The sequence below is a fragment of the Hirundo rustica genome, chromosome Z (assembly GCF_015227805.2).
Source record: "Hirundo rustica isolate bHirRus1 chromosome Z, bHirRus1.pri.v3, whole genome shotgun sequence".
NCBI classification, from domain to species: Eukaryota; Metazoa; Chordata; class Aves; order Passeriformes; family Hirundinidae; genus Hirundo; species Hirundo rustica.
Window position 1 is genome coordinate 40,146,259 of NC_053488.1, and position 22,508 is coordinate 40,168,766.

At 36.9% G+C, this 22,508-nt stretch overlaps 2 protein-coding genes across 7 annotated transcripts in view; one reads left to right on the forward strand and one right to left on the reverse strand.

Annotated features, from left to right (window-relative positions):
* AOPEP (aminopeptidase O (putative)) overlaps positions 1 to 22,508 on the forward strand; it is a 287,414-nt gene that overhangs the window by 234,598 nt on the left and 30,308 nt on the right. The window lies entirely within an intron of this gene.
* Positions 1 to 22,508, reverse strand: part of FANCC (FA complementation group C) — an 83,269-nt gene that overhangs the window by 20,170 nt on the left and 40,591 nt on the right. For all 6 annotated transcript variants that reach the window (XM_040089519.2, XM_040089518.2, XM_040089521.2 and 3 more), the window contains 5 exons: positions 15,014 to 15,133; positions 14,168 to 14,232; positions 11,367 to 11,531; positions 8,213 to 8,369; positions 908 to 960 (listed from right to left, as the gene is read on the reverse strand). In XM_040089519.2, the coding sequence (XP_039945453.1) occupies positions 908 to 960; positions 8,213 to 8,369; positions 11,367 to 11,531; positions 14,168 to 14,232; positions 15,014 to 15,133 (560 nt within the window). The remainder of the gene's footprint in view (positions 1 to 907; positions 961 to 8,212; positions 8,370 to 11,366; positions 11,532 to 14,167; positions 14,233 to 15,013; positions 15,134 to 22,508) is intronic.

The window sequence follows — 22,508 nt, forward strand, 5'->3', positions numbered from 1 at the left end:
CACATCTGCTGAAGCCACATCAATTTTTAAGTGCACTTTGCTTTGGGAAAGTAATTAGTCTCAACTCTTGGAAAATGCCATCTGTGTGCAGACACAGGACCACAGCAACAAAGGACTGCCAGAGCAGTGGCTCCCAAGTGGCTCCACTCTCACAATACAGTGGTCTACAGTTTCTACAGCCAAGAGTCTTCTTCTTTGTGTAGTGCCTGCACAAACCTAAATGTGCACACCGACACACAAATGCCCCCAAACAGATGTACGTTGGGCATGTTTTCCTAAGAAGGGAAACAACTGATGAGCAAAGGATGTCAGTCACTAAATACATTATTGTTGCATTGGAAAGGATGCAATACTGATAACCCTAACAGTAAATCTACTTAAAATTACTAAGTATTAAGTCAAGTGCAAAGAAGAGAAAAGCCACTGAAAACTGAGTGTAAAGGATTTGAAGCTCCCACATGGTAATCAATATATTGGTCGCTTCAAAACAATTTTAATGCATTCAAAACCAACTCGTTATTAATAGGTGGACCAATAGTTAAGGCCATTAAGAGCATATCTAACATACATCCTGGAAAGCAGAAACAAAATGTAAAAGAGGCTACACTGGCAAGTGCAAATGTTTTTTGCTAAATGCTAAATTACAAATTTTAAATGTTAAAATACAATGTAGTCAACGGTACCAATTATTATTACAATGTAACTTTTATTTAAAGTTAGTAAGATTTTTAACATTTTTCATTTTTTGCAGTGTACTACACAGAAAGGGACTTTAAAGCATACAGGTAAAGAAAAAGATATCCTGAAATTATATTTTGCAGATTATAAAATTGCTTCTGCTCTTGAAGAAAATCTCAATGTTTAATGGGTCATTTAAAGCCCTTCCCACAGTAATTTCAAAACTTACTTGAAAATTTCATTAACAATTCTGAAAACAGCAGGATGGCTTGCTGCTTGTGGCTGTTGATAAACAAATGAAAGAAAATTAGTTAGTAATAAGAAACAACTCAACTGTCATTGCACAATTTACAGCTTAACTCACGGACACTATTACATAGGCATTATTAAACTGTTAACTTCAAGATCAATTCTTACTAAACCCTCAGATTTTCTCAGGTTTAGCATTCTTAGGATTCTCCACAGCGAGACCAAGCAGTCTCAACAGCTGATAAATGCAAACACCTGGGATCCCAAACTGTTTATGACAACAATCACTACAAATACTAAAGGTGGCAGACAGAAAGAACAGGTTGTTGCATGCAATTGCTAGAGGCTAGACACAGGGAGTAAATTTTCAAAAGCTTTTCTTTCATCTTTGCAGACAATAATTTCTGGATGTGCTTTGAGACTCTTGCTAAATCTTCAAAATTAAATTTCAGAAATTAAATTGATTTTATAATCTTTGTCTTTAATAGTTTTGCATGCATTTTCATCCAAGACATTTTTTCACAGTGTTATCTTCTTTTGTGAACTTCAGAGTTGCTAGTTCAAGCTAAACATCTCAGTGCATCAAATTATTTTTTTAAACTAGTGAAGCTTTTTACCATGCTCCCACACAAAAGACTGTTTTGAGAAGGTTGTTATAATAAACATGCACCAGCAAACACACTGCTTTCTAATTCCATATTCTTAGGCTTTTATAGAACACTGAGAAAAAATGCATTCATTTTTTCATGCATTCCCTGAAGTACTAAGTTCAAGCCTAAGTTGAAAAGCAAACCCTCACATAGCGCCTCTGATGTTAGTGCCCAAAGATTTAGTAAGAATATAGTTCTTCAACAGCCCAGAGTAAAGCATGTTTAATAAAATGCATTCTATAAACTTTAGGAAGCATAGTCTTTATAAAATGGCATTTATTAATACAGCTTAAAGTGCATAAGGCACTACTGAAAACTTGTATGCATTTGTTTCAAGCTAAAAAGTACCACGTAGAAAATCAATATGATACTGTAATAATTTATATCAAGTATGTTTATAAAAATAAGTTATAAGAATAATTATAATAATAGTAATTAAAATAATATCATTTTAATTGTACACAGGGAGAACAAGGGCTTTGTCTAATACGATCCTCACACGATACTATCAGAAAACAAACAACCCCCACTAAGAGCTGTCTCGAAAAGCTCCTCCTCTGCCCCAGCTGTCACTGCCGGGCCGTAAATGGGCGGCGGCACCCCGTCTCGCCGTTCTGCCCCGTTTTCTCTGCGCCGCGACTGCCGCCACGCTGCGCCGGGGAAGGCGCGCCACCTCCCGCTCCGGCTCCCGCTCCCGCTCCCGAGCCGCAAACCCCGACCTGCCCGCTCCCCGATCCCACTGCCGCCGGAGCAGGGAACGAACCCCGGCAGGAGAACAACAGGAGCCACGGGCCCCTCCTGGCTTTGGGGTTTGGTTTTTTTTGGTTTGGGTTTTTGTTTGTTTTGTTTGGAGCTGTTTGTTTCGTTTGTTTGTTTGTGAAAAGTTAGAGTATGTTTTCGGTCCTGTGGGCTAAACGGCTGATTCAGTAATTCCTCCCCAGTCTTTCAGACACTCTACCCACCTTTGTAGGCACACCTTTGTAGGCACACCTTTGCAGGCACACCTTTGCAGGCACACTTCTCTGGTGCCAAAGCGACACGCTGGATACAAACCACAAAGGGTCCAGCAGCACATCGTCTCACAGACCAAGATCAAATCCTAGTTCTTCTGAACAAGTCCAAATAACTGTGCTGTACACAACAATGAAAAGCCCCCCACTTCTTCCTGGCAGACAGCAGCAAGCTAACAGTACTCACTACAAGAAATCATACTTAATAGCCCCTAGGATTTTAGCTAAACTACTGAAATCAGTATGAATCGCCACTGATAGTCAAAAGGGAAAAAAAAAAAACAACAATAAACAAACCCAAGCCCAAAACCCACTGTTACCTAATTCCACAAGATTTTGATCAATGGACTGTATGGAATTAATTTGCAAGCACTCAGAGCAAGAATGCTGTGATAGTGTAAAAGTCTGCCCCGCAATCTGAAGATGCCCATTGAGTGGCAGGACAAGAGCAGGTAGCACAATTCGGCTACTGCCAGCAGCAGTTCTGGAATTTGGGAGGGACTATCATTTTCAGGAGGGATTTTCATAAAATTTTCTTCTTGATGACATTATCTCCTTATATTTTCAAAATAAAAAAACATTTTACACTTCAATAATCTTGTCTGCAACTATTCAATGCTTTTCAAAGAACTCAAACCCTATGTATTGTTTAATCACTTCTAAAATATCCACAATACAGATGGTACAATACACACTAAACAAAAATATTCAAACAGAGAATTTGAGCTGCATGTGTAGTATTATGATAGAAAAAATATACTTTTAACATAACGTTTTCTAGACAAGTCTTAAAGAGCTGTACTACTTATGTATCTGTATTATTAGAAAGCAGAATCTGAAATAACTCATTTATAACATAAAGCCAGAACGGAATTAAAAAAAAAAAAAAAAAAGAAAAAAAAATCTGTATCTAGTAAGCAAGTAAATAGGGAAAAAAAGAGACAGAATAATCTGCATTTTATTCACACCACAGAATGCTCTGTAACAACCACAAGTTAGAATAAAGATGGGGAAGGAAACATGACCAAGGTCATACAGACTTGATTTTTAGGTTGTAACTCTTGATTTCCACACTCAAACACAATTAATTGGACACAACACTTCTAGAATTTAAGCACATCTAACACTAGGAAACTACTATGGTGCTGTATTTCAAATGTTGTCTATATCTTCCAACTGTATATTATATTTCTGAATTTTACATTTACCAGTATAAAATAGGAAATGTTCCCTTTATCTTATATAAAATGCCAAATGTGATTTTATTTTGAAGAATATATTTCTTTTTAAAGCACAAGTGTATTTTTACAGAAGTTTTAAAAACACCTAAATCTATCAACATGAAGAGTAATTTTCTCTGTCCTTCCTCTTCCTCATTAATGTCTCTTTCTTTGGTTCTGTACATTGGGGAGTATTTTGACTGTAGAACTCAGGGACAGTGGGGATAAGGCTGAGTGCCTGTGGGTGACAATCGGAGGGATGGCCAACTGGGCAGAGGTCCTGCTGGGAGCTTGTCACGGACCACTCAACCAGGATGAAGTGAGTGTTTCTGTCAGTGGATGTTTCATGTTCACTAGCCCTTATTCCTGGGAACTCGACACAGGGGAGAGGGGAGAGGAGACAGTCTGGGAGGTTCCTGCTGTGTGTGGAAGGTAACTTCCAGACACAGCTGGTAGGGGAGCCTTCCAGGGCATGCCCTGCCAGACCTGCTGTTCACAAACAGACAAGGGCTGTGGGAGATGCAGTGGCCAGAGGCCATCTTGGGCACAGTGACCATGGAATGATAGTTTCCCTATTTTTTATGAAGCAAGTAAGGAAGGGGATCAACAGAACTCTGCCTTGGACTTCCAGAAGGCAGAGTATGGCCTGTTCAGGACCCTGGTTCAGAGAGTCTCTTAGGAAACCGCCCCTAAAAGCAAAGGGGTTCAGGAAGGCTGGACATGTTTTAAGAAGGAAATTTTAAAGGCACAAAAGTAGGCCATCTCCATGGGCCAATAGATGAGCTGGCAGAAAAGACAACCACCCTGGCTAAGCAGGGAGCTTTCATGGGAACACAAGGAAAAAAGGGAGCTTATGATGTTTGGAATAAGGAGCAAGCAACTCGGGATGTCATTAAGTCATACAGAGAGAAAACTAGAAAAGCAAAACCTTAACTGGCACTCAATCTGGCCACTGCTGTGAAAGATTACAGAAAGTGGTTTTATAAATTCATTAACTGCTGAAGGAGGGCCAAGAAAAATCTCCATCCTTTACTGGACATGGAAGGGAACAGAGTCACCAAGGATGAGGAAAAGGCTGGGGTACTTAATGCCTTCCTTACCATGGTCTTTTAACAGAAAGGCCCACTATCCTCAGGGGAGCCAGGCCCCTGATCAGGTAGACAGGGATGGTGAACAGGACAGGCCCCCTGCAGTCCAGGAGGAAGTTGTTAGTGACCTGCTGTGCCACTTGGACCATCACTAGTCTGTGGTGTCAGATGGGATACACCCAAGGGTACTGCAGGAGCTGGCAGAAGTGCTCTTTAAGCTGCTCTCCATCATTTATCATCAGCCCTGGCTAACTGAGGTCTCAGGTGTCTGAAGGTTGGCCAGTGTGACACCCACCTACAAGAATGATGGAAGGGAAGATCCAGGAACTACAGGCTTGTCAGCCTGACCCCAGTGCCAGGGAATGTTATGGAACAGACTATCTTGAGTGCCATAACACTGCACACACAGGACAACCAGGAGATCAGGCCCAGGCAGCAGGGATTTGGGACAGGCTGCCTGACCAACCTAATTGCCTTTTGTGACCAGGTGACCTGCCTATTGGATGAGAGAAAGACTGTGGATATTGTTTACCTGGACTTCAGCAAAGTGCCGCACTGCAAGGACATTGAGGGGCTGGATCAAGTCCAGAGAAGGGCAATGGAGCTGGTGAAGGGTCTGGAGCAACCTGTGAAGAAGAGTGGCTGAGGGCACTGGGGGTGTTTGGCCTGGAAAAAAGGAGACGGAGGGGTGACCTTACCACTCTCTACAAGTGCCTGAAAGGAGCATGTAGCCAGGTGGGGGTCAGCCTCTTCTAAGTAACCAGTGACAGGACAAGAGGACAGAGTGTCAGCCTGTGTGTACATCAGGAAGAATTTTGCCTGTGAAGGGGTGGTTAAACATTGGAACAGGCTGCCCAGAGAGATGCTGGAGTCACCATCCCTGGAAGTGTTCAAAAAACAACTGGATGTAGCACTTAAGAGTCATGATTTAGTTGACAGATTTAGTCCTCTCAGCTTATTGCACTTTTCTTGCAACATACCTTTGAAACAAATAAAACTACTTTGGAATGCTATCTCAGAACCGAACAGAAGCTATAAATTACACCAATTTAATAAAATCTCTTTTTACATACACAGGCTTTAAAAATCTCTGTATATACATATCTATCCTTTCCTGGTAAAGCATAAAATACTAGTATGTGTATTTATTGTATGTTTAGTTGTTAATGCACACATGCAAACCCTAAAGTTACTTCAGAAAGGAAGACATCCACTCACCCACTCAATTCCAAACAAGTTAAGAGAGTATCACTGATGGTCACTTCACTTGTTTTTATTACTTCTGAGTAAGTACAGAAATTCCAGTATTAATTTCAGTTCAGTCACAAACACACACATAAGAGCATGCCATATAAACGTAAGTTAGTGGACCATTACACAACAATTACTCTTGGAACTAAAATATATGAGTAGTACATATCAAGTTTCTTTTGAAAGAGAAGTACAGTGGTTTACAACTATCTGGGTACCTTAGATCTCTGTGAGGTTTATGTACAGTATGATTACTGTATCAAGATAAACTGATAAATGATTTATCTTGATTTAGATAAATTACTCTCATAATCCAATTATGAAAGAGTTTATTGAAATTTCCTTCTTATAATCTACTCTAATCAAACCACTAACATATCTCTATTAGTCCTCTAAAGGTTTTCTTCCTAGCAGGAAAGTACAAATCTAGTTTTGTCTCATGATTCTGCTATTACCATATCCATAAGGTAAGCAGAGCTTACATCCTAAAACACCATAATCCAACTGCCAAAAAATGCACATCCACATTCCTAAATAATTATTTAAATATCCTTAAGGCAGGCTAAATTAATAATACACTGTTGGATTCAAATGTCACACAAGTATCTTTACAGTACCATGTATATGTTGTAAAAAATATCATTATTATCTAGAACACAACTTCCAGATCACATTATTTTCCTTCTATAATGCCTCTCTGAAGCTTCTCATTCTGTTTTCACCTGTTATGCCATCTTCCATTTATGCACCCTCCCTCTTATCAATGCCTATCAATCATCAATATCTAGCTGCCTACTACTCTCTCCTCTATGGCTCCATTCATTCCATTCTTTGTCCACAGGATGTCCTCTCTAAACCAGCTTTCATAGTTGCTACACTGGCCTTGCCAGTCTGTGAATATCTTATTTTGAAAGCACAAAGTCTTTGGAGCAGAGGCAATTAAAGACAACCTAACACAGTAATGTTCCATTCTTTTCAGAGATGAGGATGTGAAAAAATCGAAGTATGAACATTTTTAATAAATAACAAAAAACAACACTTGAAACAAGTATTTGACTTTTTTTTAATGTATTGATCACTTAGATTTAGATACCTTTTTTTTTCCTTCAGCTGTTATGTGTTGTAGTACTAGATACTATATATAATTTACAGTATATCTGATATAGAAAAATTAGTCATAGACCCTGTATATAGTCTTGTTTGCTGCAATACCTAAATCCCCTGAAGGCATATGCGGAACAGCTGACACCAAGACATTTATAAGATTTGCAAGTATTGTAATGGATCCCTAAAATAAGAGATTTGCAGGTTCAATTAAAAAGGAAGAATATTTAAAGGTAGCATTCTTTTCCTTTGTAAGCAGTTTCATAGGCTGAAAATAAAATACCATATGCCATTTGTTAGTTCTGTAATTTTATGGAACATACAATTTGAGTGCATAGCACACATGCTATTTCACACTGCAATTAACAATTAAATCTACATTTGGCGCTGCAAACTAGCTCATTATTTTCAAAAAAGTACTGTGCCAGGTTTTCTCTTAGGGAAGATTTTTTTGTGCTCTATATAACACAGCATTTGAAAACAAATTTTAATTACAGTTTAGCAAATGTTTTGCATTAAGAAATTTGTTCAGGTTTGCAAACAAAACCAAGTAACTCAGCAGACTATAATAAAATAACCTACAAGGCATTCAGATTGTTCAGACTGCTGAACTCAAAGGGCAGAGAGATTGAAGTAAAACCAGATTCAAATCCTTCCTGGCTAGAGTTTCTAATTTTTTAAGACAGAGGAAGGTGCTCAGCACCCTCACCATTGGGATCCTTGTTTCTTTACCCATTCTTCATCACTGGATAAAATATTATTTTCTTTTCAATCAATTCAGTGTAAAAACTAAAAAAATAGTATTGCTTGTAAGACTCAAGATTTGGCTTGCATTAACAAGTCATACGTCCCATAATGGCCATTTTTGCTGACATACGTTTCTATGCTGACATATTTGAAAACTGTCACTCCTGAAGCACGAAAGAGCAGTATCAAATGTACTTACTACACGTTGCACATACCAGCAATGAGTCTTTTATGACACAGGCCACTTCTTCCAGTGAATTCAACTGAATGGAAAACAACTGGTCTAAAAGATGTAAGGTAGCTTTTTCAAGGCTTGGTAAGTGACGAAGCCAAAGGCTGAACACAGCTGATTCAGGAAGGGAGATCTTCTTCCTGGTTTAGAAAAGGAAATACTGTTTTACCTGAGTAACTAGAAGGAAGACAAAAAAAAAAAAGTACTTCTTTTCTTTTTTTTTGCTTTTTTAAAATATTGGGGAAAAAGGAGGCACAAAGACCAACCTGAGGCAAGAGAGAGATCTTGTTTACAGCAGACTGTTCAATAGCAAATCATAATAGCAAAAAATGACAGGAAATCACCATCATCTAAAAATGCTACTTTACCACATGTTTAAAATCTAGGAATTTCATCATGATGGATCCCATCAAATGGAAACAGAAGGTTTAAGTCCAGAGTTCCCTTCCTCTGTTGAGAAAGCTCCTGTCCCTGGACCTTGCACTCTCTCAAACCTGGACCAGTTCCTGGAGACAGCTACTGACAGAGAAGCAAAAAGGTCCTGCACAATATTTCTGCTGTATAACCAAAGCATTACCTATCTTTGCAGAGAAATAAGGAAAAAACCCAAAAACAACAACAAAAAGGGGGAAAAAAGAGAACAAAAAAAAAAGGAAAAAAAATTACTTAGAGGTGGCTAAGTCTTCAGCCCACCAGCACTGACCAGAGCTATTTAATGGACAAATAGTTAAGAAGGTAAGTTACCTCTTCACCTAAATACTTCAGCTATTGGTGCTGTATCACTGCAAAAGAAAAGGTACAATGTGGACCAGGATGAATCAAAATATACTAAACCAACCACCCAAGAAGAGATATCACAAACATCCTAGAATATTTTTGCAGCTATTGTGATAGTTGCAAATTAAAATATTCAAACCAAAACAATTCATAAATAACAATAAATATTTGCCTTGGTCTTAAATCAAGTTAAGATTAAAAAACTTAAAATTAGGCTGGAGAGTACAATGCAAACTAAAACTACTGATAAGAGAAAAATACCAGCAAAAAGAATACTAAAGCCATTTTAGGATCTATTTTCGATGTATTTATTTTGCCATAATAATAAAAATTGTTCATTTAATTATCAGCTCTCAGAATTCTGAATTTCATAAAAAGCCTGTATTTTTTTATTCAGTATTATGTAACGACCTTAAAGTGTACATGCGGAGACAAGAAATACATTGAAGTACCAAGAATTTCAAAACTGTAAAGCAATGTTTAATTTTAGGATGCTGTTTTATTAAATATTATTATTAAAGCATGTAATACATGCTTAATTTATATCAGAGTAAATTAAGAATGACAAAAGATTAGTTGATGTTGCCATTACCAACTTTCTTGTTGTTTTTGTGGTAGCGTGGTAGATACTATAGATATTATGGCAGGAAAAGAAAGCTCATAAGCTTACATAGAGATGTTGCAACTCTAAGATATAAAAACCATGCAGGAAGTTAACTGTAGTGATTATACTCCCACAGGTGAACTTGCAGATTGTACCACCAGAAGAATTTTGAGTTCTTTGGAATCTTGCAAGTGCCCTATTTTCTGGGGCAGGCTTCACCCATGTTCAGAAAGAAGACATGTTCAGAACATAACAGAGTTAGGGAAAACAGAAGTCAGTTGTCAGAGCGGGGAAAAAGATAAAATACAAGCACATTCACATTAAAGCCACATCAGTTCAGTGACAGTCCAGGCACAGATCATACAAAGCATACAAAAGCCTCTATCTGCTCTCACGGAAACCGTGCACTTTCATTGAGGACCTGCATGAGTCACTTAGTCAAAAGCCATACGAAATCTGTTATTTTTGTTCAGTAAGTAAGAACTACTTACTTGTTGAGATAAGTAAGTAGCTCAACAGCTAAGAAAAGAGACATTTATTTCAGTCAGAGAACCTCTTATGACCATCCAAAGAATGGCCTTAAGTGTCAGAAGTCTGTCATGATGGACTGCCCATCAGCTTACTGATATGAGAACAAACCATCTGTACAGCACTGGTGAACCTGCTCTCAAAGTCTTTCAAACTTGTGGAACATAAACAGTCCAAAGCCAAAAAAGATGGACAAGTGAAAGAGTGAAAGATAGCTCTATCTTTTTGAGCACATCTTTCACTACAAACCTCCACATTGACATTCCTTTTTCATTCCTTTTCTTCAGCTTCTAGTAACATGCATAGATTAGTTATTTTCCTTTTCCAATAATTATCTATTTTTGTCTGGAGCCCTCAATAGATCACCACAAAAATCTTCATTGGAACATCTTGGAAATTGTGATGAGTATAGAGGAAGCAATTTAAACTGATTAAAAAACGAGAGAAATGGATAATTGACATAAAGTGTTCACAAGGGACATTTTCTAGTATTAAAAAAAAATAATTGTTTATAGTACAGCGCCTCTACTACAACTTGAATAGAGCAATTCTCAAGCAAAAGTAGGCTGTGCTTTCCCTGACATCTTCCCTTTCCTGACATAGCCAATTTTGCTGATGTTCAGCTTCACTCAGCTGGTTTTCATCCATAGACTGATTTTATCAGAACAGTGGGCTTAGCGGTAGCAAAGCTGTATTTCACAAATTGCTCCCCTCTCAGACTCATTAAAACTAATCTCCTGAAAACCAGGAGAATTTAAAATCTGAAGAACAAATTTCACAAAAAAAACTCCAAAAACAACAAAACCCAAAAGAATTATGAAAACTTCAAACAAAATGATCTATATTACACACAGAAAAATTAAAATGTCTCCCAAAATGTCAGGTTAGGAATGGTAACACACTTATATGGGACATAAATTACATTTCTGTGAAAAATTATCACAATTTCCACAAAATTCGTGAAATCTATTAAATGCTTAAAACTCGTTTTTAAGGAATAGATGAGACAAAGTCCCCGTCAATATTTTAAAACTGTTATGCCACAGTTTGTGCAACAGCAATGTAAAATTCTTCTTTGGCCCACAGTCTCAGCTCTGCTATTCAACTGCAAGGGAAATACTTTACTAGAAAGGTGTACAGTGCATTCAGCATACAAACCTAGAAAAAAGACATTGAATTGATAGTCTTTATGAAAAAGCAAACCAATAATACAAACCCTGCTGCTTACTTTAAAAAGGCCTCATTCACAGCCTCTAGAAACTCTGAACTGAGAATTTCTTTTGATGAACCTCCATGGTAAAGAAGGAGAGTTTCCAGCAATGGAATTAGATCAGGCAAAGTAATGAGAGGCACACAGAAAATGGACACAGCATTCACACGACTGGCTGAAGTGCTGAAGAAAAAAATAAACACAGTTCGTATTTCAGAAAGGTCATGCATTATAAACTGTTAAGCTAAAAAAAGGACATTTAATTAATTACAGATTAAATGTAAGACATGCATACCAAACTGCTGAAAAATTATTTACTAGAATTATTTACTAGAGTGACTGTTGATGAAAAATTCCATATTGCAAAATGTTAAGAAGTCAGATAAAATTTTGGTATATAAGTGCTCAAAGCAAACCATGTGAGGGATATCAACACAATTCTGAATTGAACCCAGTTGTGTTGGCCCATCACTACATCCTTCTAAGCAGACACTTCTCTGTCTTTCCCGGAGTCAGTGAAGGAAGAATAGAGATTCATAGCTCCCTGGAGTTTCCTGGAGTCCCAGGAGAGACAACCTAGGTGCTTTTTGGACCCGTTCTTGCTTTTTCAACCTCTCTTTCCTCTTAACACAAACAATTTATGAATCTTGCTGTCTTCAAGTGCTCAGCTGGAAAATTTTTGTCTTACAGATCTGCAACTGAAGGAATATGTAGCATTTTTGGATCTTAATATAGAAACCACTTGCTGGATTGTTCCACTAAAACTACATGGTTGGAAATTATTAAAGACAGTGGAATCTGGAACATAAATAAAATACAGAAACTTTGGAACTTTAAGAAAATTTAAATGGCAGAGACTAGATTTGCAAAAAGAAATCACAACTTTCTCAGAGAATGTGTGTTATTTCTAGCACATGAAACTGTAGCATTGACAGAAAGACACTTATAAAGACCAAGAACTATGAAATTTGAATTATCGTCCTATATTGTTTATAAAAGGCTTCCCTGAGTTCCTGCAAATTTCTTCTGATTCACTAAAAGTGCATTCTCTGCAAGAATCTGAAAGCATTTTCTTTGAGGAGTCACCAATACTAGTCCTGAAGACCAGAGACGGGAATTAACAAGCTGCTCAGCAGGATGGACACGAGGTGTTAATCATTACCATTTAAAGAGAGAGCGAAATAAAACATGACACATTTTCAAAGCTGCACATTTCTAAGTAATAACCTGATTAGATATGTGTTTAAGGTTTCTTATACTGGAATACTTCAAAATGTACTTTTGTCACGTGTTTTTATAGTAATGTTGATTATTGGGATGATCTTACTGTGCAGCAGTATTTTCTAGGATACACAGACCTGAAACTCTAAATCAGTTCCCTTTGCAAAATTATGTTTCTAATTCCTTATCCAAGATTAGCAAAATTTAGCAGATTTACTTTACTTCAGAAGAAAAATACTGTAAAGGCAATTCTCTTCTACATAATCTTCAGAATATGTTCTTGGAGAATAGTGCACAACACACTTCACTGTGTACCATGAATGTGCACAGATATTATTATCTGAATTTTTTAAATAACACTAAATGGAGAAAGAAGAAAATGTGCACTTGTAAAAGCAAACAACTTTTGTGCCTGGAATTTAAATAAACATCCCTATCAAAATTTCTACACTCAAAAATCAACCTAAGTTCAAATTTTTCCCTTTCTCCCAGCAGAAATCAGATATTTCTCTTCCCAAAAGTCTCAACCAGCTTTTCAGCTAAGTTTCATCCTACTTTCTAAAAATGTGGGCCTTTATTTCCTGTATGAAAAGAAACTTCCTGATACTCGTCATTAACTGAGTCCATAAAACTCCATGAGTTTTAATACTAAAACCAGTTCTAAACAAATTCATCTCACTTCATCTCTTCCTTACCAAATATCTAGATGCAAAAAGGAAGGGAGAAGATTAGCCAAGTTTTTGGCTCATGATACAAGAAAAATATTTCAATCAGTCTCTTCTTCCCTGTAATTTTACAAGCTATGTAAAATAGGTCATGAAACGCTTTTATTCATAGCATCCCTTTTGGCTCTGAAGGGTAACAGAATGTGCACAGGCATTTTATTTCATTCCATTCATTAACTATGAATAATTTCAATTTTATTAATATTTAAATGCTTTTATAGTAGTTACTTTTATTAGTAACTTAACTACTTAATAATAACAACAATAATTTCATTTTGTTTATTACATAACACTATTAGTTTAGTTATTTTGTCACCAATAATTTAATTATGCATAAGTATTGCTTATTTATATTTATTACTCTATTTTTAATAATTTAATCTAATTGAATACACTTAAAACAGAAGACACAATTTGAATTCAGCATTTACCTTTAAAATATCTTCTTTTTTCTTTTTTTTTTTTTTTTTTTAGCTGCAATTCACTTAATTTACATGCAATCAGTAGGGTCTACTGACATTCAAATGACATAATTTTATTACTGAGAAAAGACTATGATCTGCATTTCCAGGTCAGTAGGAAAGTAAACATCAGACAGCAAAAAGGCACGATCATGTGAAAAAGAGTGACAACAGCACCATTACGCAAATGATCTTTGAAGGTCCCTTCCAACCAATCTGTGACTCCTAGGTTATATACAAACTCTTATGTGAAACCAAACTTACCAAGCTTGTCTACACCTTAAATTATCTAACATATGTATCCAAAACTTTTCAACTGAAGCCCAAATTGCCCAAGACTGTAAAATGATCCTCACTGAACTGTAATGACCCAAACTAAAACATATCAAAATTATGTTCAGATATCACCTACCTCTCCTGAATGTTAAGTCCATGGAACTGGTTTTCTCTGAGTTCTGTTACTAATGATACGACCATCTGTTAAATAAAATAAAAATAAATAAAACAAAATGCATTACATTTACTGCCAATAAGCAGACATTAGTTGCATGGTTCTGTGTGACTGATGTGCTGTAAAGGTAAATAACTTCCTCTATTTTGATTTTTTAAATTTTTTAACTATTGATGTCAAATAAAAGCTCTCCAAATCACTGAAAAAACTGTACTGTAAAATGTTATTTTAACGCATTTAACTTTATACCTTTAAAAATATATATATTCATCTTAGCTCTGCTTCCCCAAGAGTTAAGGCATAACTTTCAGAAGGGACGATTTTTACATAAATTGTCTAATTCAAGTCAATATATTATGAAATGTTATTCCCACTGTTTTCATATATCTTAAATATAAAAGTGACTTTAGGCAAGATTTAGGGGCTCATCTCCCATTTTAAATGCCGCAGATTTAGTAAAAAAAAAATAAATCAGAATTTACATTCTAATACATAAAATAACAAATAAAATTTTAACTTCATGGGGAAAAAATAATGATAGAACAGGGTTTTTCTTTTGTTATAGCATGACAGCAATGGGAATATTGTTTTTATGAACATCTATTACAGTGTAATCTAATAAAAATTTCTCATTTGTCCAGAGATCTCCCACTTCATTTTTTCCCTTAAAAGGTTGTAAAAGTAACTGAGGTAAGAAAAGATAAACAAAGTTCAGTTCATGTTTCTTATCACAATGACAGCTCCATGTATGTGCTTATAAACTGGTGATGTATTACTAACAAAATCTCAATTACACAAAATACTTACATTTTTAACCAAGTGACAATAATAATCTGCTGACGTGTAGCCCAGAACCGATATGAACGTACTGGTTTCCGCTTCATTACTTTCCCACTTGGAAGAGCAAAGGAGATGGCACAGCAAACTCTGAGAAATCAACAGAATAACAATAAGGTACCAGGCTACCACAACCTGTGTAAAGGGATAAGACAGCTACTGAACTCTGTCTGGGTAAGGCATTTTGATTTGCTGTGGCCATTTTACATCATTGATACAGAAGAGCAGACAGTTCCCACCAACCGTAAAGACAATGTTGAGGCGGCTATAATCAAATGTGGCTTCACACACACCACACGATTTCAGCAGCTGTCCAATAGCAAATAGAGACCATTCACATCAAACCACAGATCTTTGTTAGGTTTCAGTTCTCTGGGAGACATTTCAATAATCTATAGTTTCAATCAGTACCATGATCAAGAAGAGAAAGTGTGAAATCAGCATCTACTTTTTCATATCACTTTTTCAAGATGCTCTGGGATTCAGGGTCTGGTTTCATACTCTAATTTGCTTAATTTCCTCATTATTTTGAGAAGATGATAAAAATCTTATCTTGACATTTACTTCTCTACCAATTTCACTATGAAATGCTTTACATTTCACTAAAACTTTTTAAATACACATGATAATCTAAGCAATCCTTTGATCATAGATTCTAAGTCAGGTTAACAGATTTGGTATGCTGCTTCTGCAGGCATGTGCAGGGGACTCTGAGCATAGTACTCATTCTCTCCTAGTTCTTTAGCATTATACTACAGCTCTTCTGTCATTTCGACAGATCTTACACCCCAGCACCTTCACTAGCAAACACATAATGAAAACCAAAACTGCTAAATCTTGACCAGGTTTCTGCATCCTGGTATCACAACTGAGCTGAGATAGTTCTATGTTGATTATCAAACTATCTGCTCTGCATTTTTTACAGCTTTCATTTCTTCCTGCTCTTGACTGCTACATGTTAACACAACAACAGTTATGTTCCCTTTCCAGGGTTCATTTCAGGGCTTTATGTAGCACTGACACTTAAAGTATAAACTTTATATAGCACTAAGTATATAAAATTCTTTGTAACAGAATGTCAGGATTAGTATATACTGAAAAAGGCCTTAGTTTAAAAAACATATGATTAAAGGAAAGTTCAGGTGAAACCTGTGACTTCTATGGGTTTAGGATACTTCATTCTGTACATTCTTATTAATAAAAAGAGGAACATGATGAAAGATTTTTGAGACAAAATAAAAAATAGAATTCTCATTAACTCATTTTCTCCTTTCAGAAATTCAAGCATATATACATGTTTTTGTTGAACACCTCTAAGCAGCTGCTTCAGAAATCCTGGAATTAGAGAAATTTAATCCATGTTTTCTATGTTTGAATGACGTGAGAGAGAAGAATCAGCAGAAAAACACGAGAGGTCTAAGAAAATTCATTGTTATCAAAACAAGTAACAAGCATTTGGGATACCTTATTTATCATACTTCAGGATTCTTTTACTACCTTGAAGAGTTATGTTAAATGCCTAAATACCCTTTTCCTTCACTTTTCTTAGATAGGCCTCAACAGGAGCAACTGCTGTTCTACTGCCATCTGGAGAAATCCCGAAAACCAAAGAGGACGAAAAATACTGTGGCAAAACAGTTTCAAAGTAGTAACTCACATTCAGTTTTTGCATTCTTAAGAAAAAGACAGAAAAGAGCAGATTTTTAAAATGTACAAGCCTCTAAATGTGTCAAAAGTGAAAGCTAAAATCTATTAGTACAGTCTCCCAACAGGCCTTTATCAATTTATTAATAAAAAATAATAACCCTTATATATTTTTATTGTCTTTTACAACTATTACTGAAGTTAAATTTTCTTTTCAGTACACTATCAAGGATATCTACAAAATAGGACAGTTTGCCAAGTAGAATGAGATATGGGACTAAACTGCAAGTCTAAAACAAAAGAGGCATTACAACAATAAAACCTGGGATGCCACTTTTGCTAGAGGTAAGGAGCAGGCTTGAAAAGTGTAAAGTCTGTTAGATTGCTTAGTGAAAGACTTTAAAAAAGCTTGACCAGTGACAATAAACATAAAAATCTCTGAAAAGGATTTGACAGGCTGACGTGGCAACAAATGACGACTAAATGAGGGAGTGGCTTAAAACTCCATATATTCATGTGTACCACTACAAAATTTATTATCTAGCAACCCTTTCCGTAACCAGAATTTTCCTCAGGGTAAAATTAATTGAACACTCTCTTTGTGAAGAGTAGTTTTGAAATTACTTTCCCCCCTACCCTTGTGTAACAGCCAGTATTAACCAAGCAATAGAAGAAAAGAAAAGACAAAACGACTCTACATCATCAGAGTCTACTTACGTTCTGCAACACTTTCCAGCGTTGGTTTTTGGTTTGGTATTGCTTTGGGGTTTTGCTTGCTTATTTATTTCCTTGGGTTTTTTTGTTGTTTAATTTTCAATTTACTAGATCCATGCAAGGAATTTGCAGATTTTTTTTCTTGAAATGTACAAAATCTCTGAACAACCAGAAGGGGGCAAGGGAAACACAGGCAAGGAGACTGCTGACTGTAGTCAAGATGAAAGGAGCTATTAGGTGTTTATATAAGACAAATAGGTATTAAAGATGGAAAACATTTAAAATTCAGCTCTATGTCTTATGTATTTCATTTTACTGACTTTTGCAGTGGAAAGCCTGAGACATCCCTACATGCAACAAAGATATTTGTTAACAGTAATTTAAAGTATTTGTCTTTTTCAGTTTAAAAGCTTTCTAATTTTTCTAGAACACATACAGAAAGTTCTCCTCTCTAGAAAAATGTAGTTATTTACTTCTTATATAATTCTGGTTGTAAGTGATAATTCTTTTCTATATTAGCAGAGAGCTGTCTAGAAGAAAAATTAATATTGATGCTTCACTCATACTTGACAAATGAGTTGTTAGTATAAGGAATATTTAATGTCTTCATCAATGGGATGGGATTGAGTGGGACAGTCAGATCAAGTGCACCCCCAGCAAGTTTGAAGATGACACCAAGATCCCTGTGGGAAGGGATGCTATCCAGAGGTAGGAGGGACAGGCCTGTGTGAACATCACAAAGTTCAACAAGGCTAAGTGAAAAGTACAGCACCTTGACTGGGGCAATCTCCAATATTGATTATCAGGGATGAATGGATTGAGAGCAGCCCTGCAGAAAAAGGCTTTGGAATATTTGAAATTAACTCTTTCAGAAGCTACTATAGAAAAATTGAAAAGACTTGATATTTTCTCATATATATAGGATTAGACCTTGTGAAAGGTTCCAATATTACATTATGAATCCCCCCAGAAGCACTTTGGAAAATCAAAACACATGACATATTAGAGAGCCACAGTATTGATCAGTTATTCGATACTGATGACTTCTAAGGAAGCATTTCACAATCAATACCTACAAGGTATTCAAGTACACGCTGAGAAAATTGCCAGTACTAAATGCATCCTGTATTTATGGTTATCAGTCATGGATCCTACACTACTCCAGCAAAATTAAAAACTACATAACAATCTACATAAACATCAGTTATTCTTGGCACTGAATCAATTACCATTCACTGTATAATCCAGTCATACCACATTCTACAAGCCAGAAAAGTGATCTGCAGCACAAATGCTGCATTCAATAGGAAAAATAACAGGGCATCTTTTATTTTTACATTTTCAGAATCAAGATGGCTGATTTTGGAAAACTAAGAGCTGTCAGGCATACTGTAATATCAGAAGTGATGTTTTTCTTGATTTCTCTCACCACTGAGTAAGAAGGAAACTACCTTGGTCATCATTGCAAGAGAGGAAATCTGTCCCCATAGCCTAGGATTAAAGGCATCCTGTTCAAAATCCCTTTCAACCTGAAACTGAATTAATGAATTTTTATAAAGCTCTCACAATGACCAACTTCTATGAACAACCTCACTAATGATTTTATTTTACTTTGGAAATTATACCGAGTAATACTGCAAATAATTCAAAATTCACTGCTGCAGAGAGATTTCTAGTATCTTTAACAGGCAGGTAATCCCTCTGATCACTACCACAAAGACATAAACTCATAAACTCTATCAGTGTAAGGACCCTGCTTCATATCTACAGGATCCTACAGCATACTTCCACCACCTCCCTACTCCCATGGCAAAATTCAGTATGGAATATGGGATAGGATACAATTTGCTGAGGCAAAGCAAGGGAAGAAAACAAATCATCTCCAGTCCTTAGCCCTCACAGTGGTTCTTGTCCTGTGGATGGATCAGAGCTGGGGTATCAAGACAAAGGATACAAAAGAAAAAGAGAGGAGAAAGAAAGAAAAGAGAAAGAAAGCCAATGAAAAAAGAGAAATAGAGAAAAAAAGAAAAAGGGGACCTGATTTATTCCCTTTTACAGTTTACCTGGTGCATGTCTCTTAGGTAAACTAGACTTGTGACACACTCTTGTTCACTCATGTACAGCCAGCCCTTCTCCAGGAACTGAGATGGGGGTTAGGGACTAAGTATGAGTCTCAAGGCAGAGCAGGAACTTGTCTCAGAACAGCACCACCCCAGCTCCACAGGACTCTCTCCTCCAATCACACCTTTCCTGTCACAATACTCAGAATGTTCTAGACAAAACATGCTTAGGTCTGATCCTCTACAACACCCCCTCAGTCAGTTTGCAGATGAAACCAAGTTGGGTGGGAGATCTGATCTGCTGAAGGGTAGGAAGGCTCTGCAGAAAGATCTGGACAGGCTGGATCAATGAGCTGAGGCCAGTGGTATGAAGTTTGATATGGTGAAGTGCTGGGTCCATCCCAACACTAGGTCCACTCAAAACCACCCCAGAGAGCACTACAGGCTGGGCAAGAGAGGCCAGAAAGCTGCCCAGCCAGAAAGGACCTGTGGGTGGCTGGTCAACAGTGGCTGAGCACCAACCAGCTGTGCCCAGGTGGCCAGGAAGGCCAGTGGCATCTTGGCCTCTATCGTCAATAGTGTGGCCAGCAGGATCAGGTCAGTGATCATCCCCCTGTACTCAGCACTGGTGAGGACACACCTTGAATCCTGAGTACAGTTCTGGGCCACTCACTGCAAAAAGGACTTAGAGGTCCTTTGACTTCTCTGGAGCAAGTCCAGAGAAGGAGAGTGAAGCTGGTGAAAGTTCCTGTGAGAGGCAGCTGTGGGACCTCAGGATTTTAGCCTGGAGAAAAGGAGTTGAGACTGTATTGTTCTCTACAACTGCCTGAAAGGAGGGTGTAGCCAGGCAGGGGTTAGTCTCTTCTGTTTTTATCTCAGTAACAACTGACAGGACAAGAAGACTTGGTCTCAAGTTGTACCAGGGAGGTTTAGATGGGATACTAGGAAAAATTTCTTCATTGACAGGTTGTCAGGCATTGAAATAGGCTGCCCTATCGGTGGTGACATCACCACTCCTGGAAGTGTTCAAGAAGGTGTGTGGATGTGGCACTAGGGGATATAGTTAGCCAGCAATATGGCAGTGCAGAGTTAACATTGGACTAGATGATCTTACAAGTCTTTTCCAACCTCTCTAATTCTAAAGAGGACTAAGCAACTGAAACACTTTTAAGCTAACTCTTCTGATACTCCCCTTTAAGTAATGAAGACTGATTTCCATAAAGGATTTGTTGAGTTACTCAATAACATTCTTTGTAACAAACACATCATGAGGTACATGAGCCTATAAAAGTCTGAAAATTATTTTCCTGGAGCAGAACTTATCCCTCCACTGATTTAAGTAACACAGCCCCAAGCAGACACCAACTCATGTCCACAAATCCAGCAAGGCAGGAGGTGCTTTGGGCTCTGATACTATATTTACCATGCAGGGATCCAAAAGCTCTGAACCCTTTTACCCCTTTTCTTTCTGCAATAGACGCTATTTTCCTGCACATGTCAATGGGGAAAAATATAGAAGCTTGAATTAAAGGCACAGTTACTTCTGCAATTAGACATCAACACATAAATAGAACTTGATTTTTATTACAAGATGGCAAGTTTTATGCTAGTAACTGTATTTCTGTAGCAGCTGCCCTGTAATTTATGACAGTTTCAAAGACATTCCAGGGGAGCCAGATAAACCAATTTACTTCTGGAAACTTCCCAACACACTATTTCCAAAATATTTATGGTTCTGAATGTCCTCAAAAGCAGATGTGAAAATAAATAGCTCCAATGTATTTTGAACAGTGGAGATGGATGGTTTCACTGGAATAAGCCATTCAAACCTAACACTAATTAAGACTTCCCAGCAATAATACTGAGCACTTTTTTGCCATCTTAGATGAGTCTATCAAAGCAACAGTAGAGCAGGATGGAACTGAATAATCTATCATTTATTCTAACAAAATACTTCTCTTAAGTATATTCTGCTTGAAAACACTAAGTGGAGTTATTTTTTTGAGAAGAGACCATTAATGACATGCTGGAAATTATGATCTGTGTGGATCTGTTGGGGTACAGCAGATACAGCATGGATACCCAAAGAGAAATTTCTGAAATCTGGCCAAGTAACAGGTTTATTTCTGACCTTTCTGTCTGCTTCAACTGGAATCAGATTTCCTCAGCTCTGCTATAAGAAAGCAGGTATAATATGAAAAACTACATCTGATTCAGAGGAAGCTTTAGAAGTAAGTGCTATTTGTTATTTCCATTTAATCAGACTTTGGAATGAGAAGTATGTCAATGACTTCAAGAGTCTGTACCTCAGTGTTGCTCTTAGGTGTTTCCTCTACAGCCAGCTGGCCCAAGGCTTTCAACACAAGTCTAGAAGATAAGAAGTCAAATTCTATTTCCAATCTGGCTTAAAAAGTACTTCAAAACTGTATAATTGATTACAACATTACAGATAAATCAGACAATATGATTTCCAAACACAACTTTAAAAACACTAAATACTAGGGGGTTTCTTTAAATGTAGGATCCTAACAGCCCACATTACTTCCTAAATCATTTAGAGTCCACAGTAAGCAAGATATACACATTGCTCTGATTTAAATATAAATTATATTAATATACACATTGCTCTGAAATAAATATATATTATTTGTTTGCTAGCTTTCAGCAGCTCAGACAAAAAAAAAAATCCTGTAAGCATTTTTTAGTAATGTTTTCTTAAAAATCCTGCCTAAAGGCCTATGAGTTTTATTGTGTCTCATATCCTCTAAATTAAATGATTGACAATAAAACATGGAGTTGATATTTTTAAAACCTTCTTACTATGGAATAAGCAGCCAGTTCTGAAGAATCATGGCTAAGTCTATAAATGACAAAGCAGTACGTTCATTTAGAGACCATTTCACTGTTTATGAAATCAATTCCGGGACTGGGATGCTGGGATGACATAACACAATTCATATTATTTCTACACACTTATCCATTTATAATAAAGTCTATGGCTTGTAGTTGTGCTTCTAAGACCTCTTGCTCTCTTGCTCCCTGGCTCC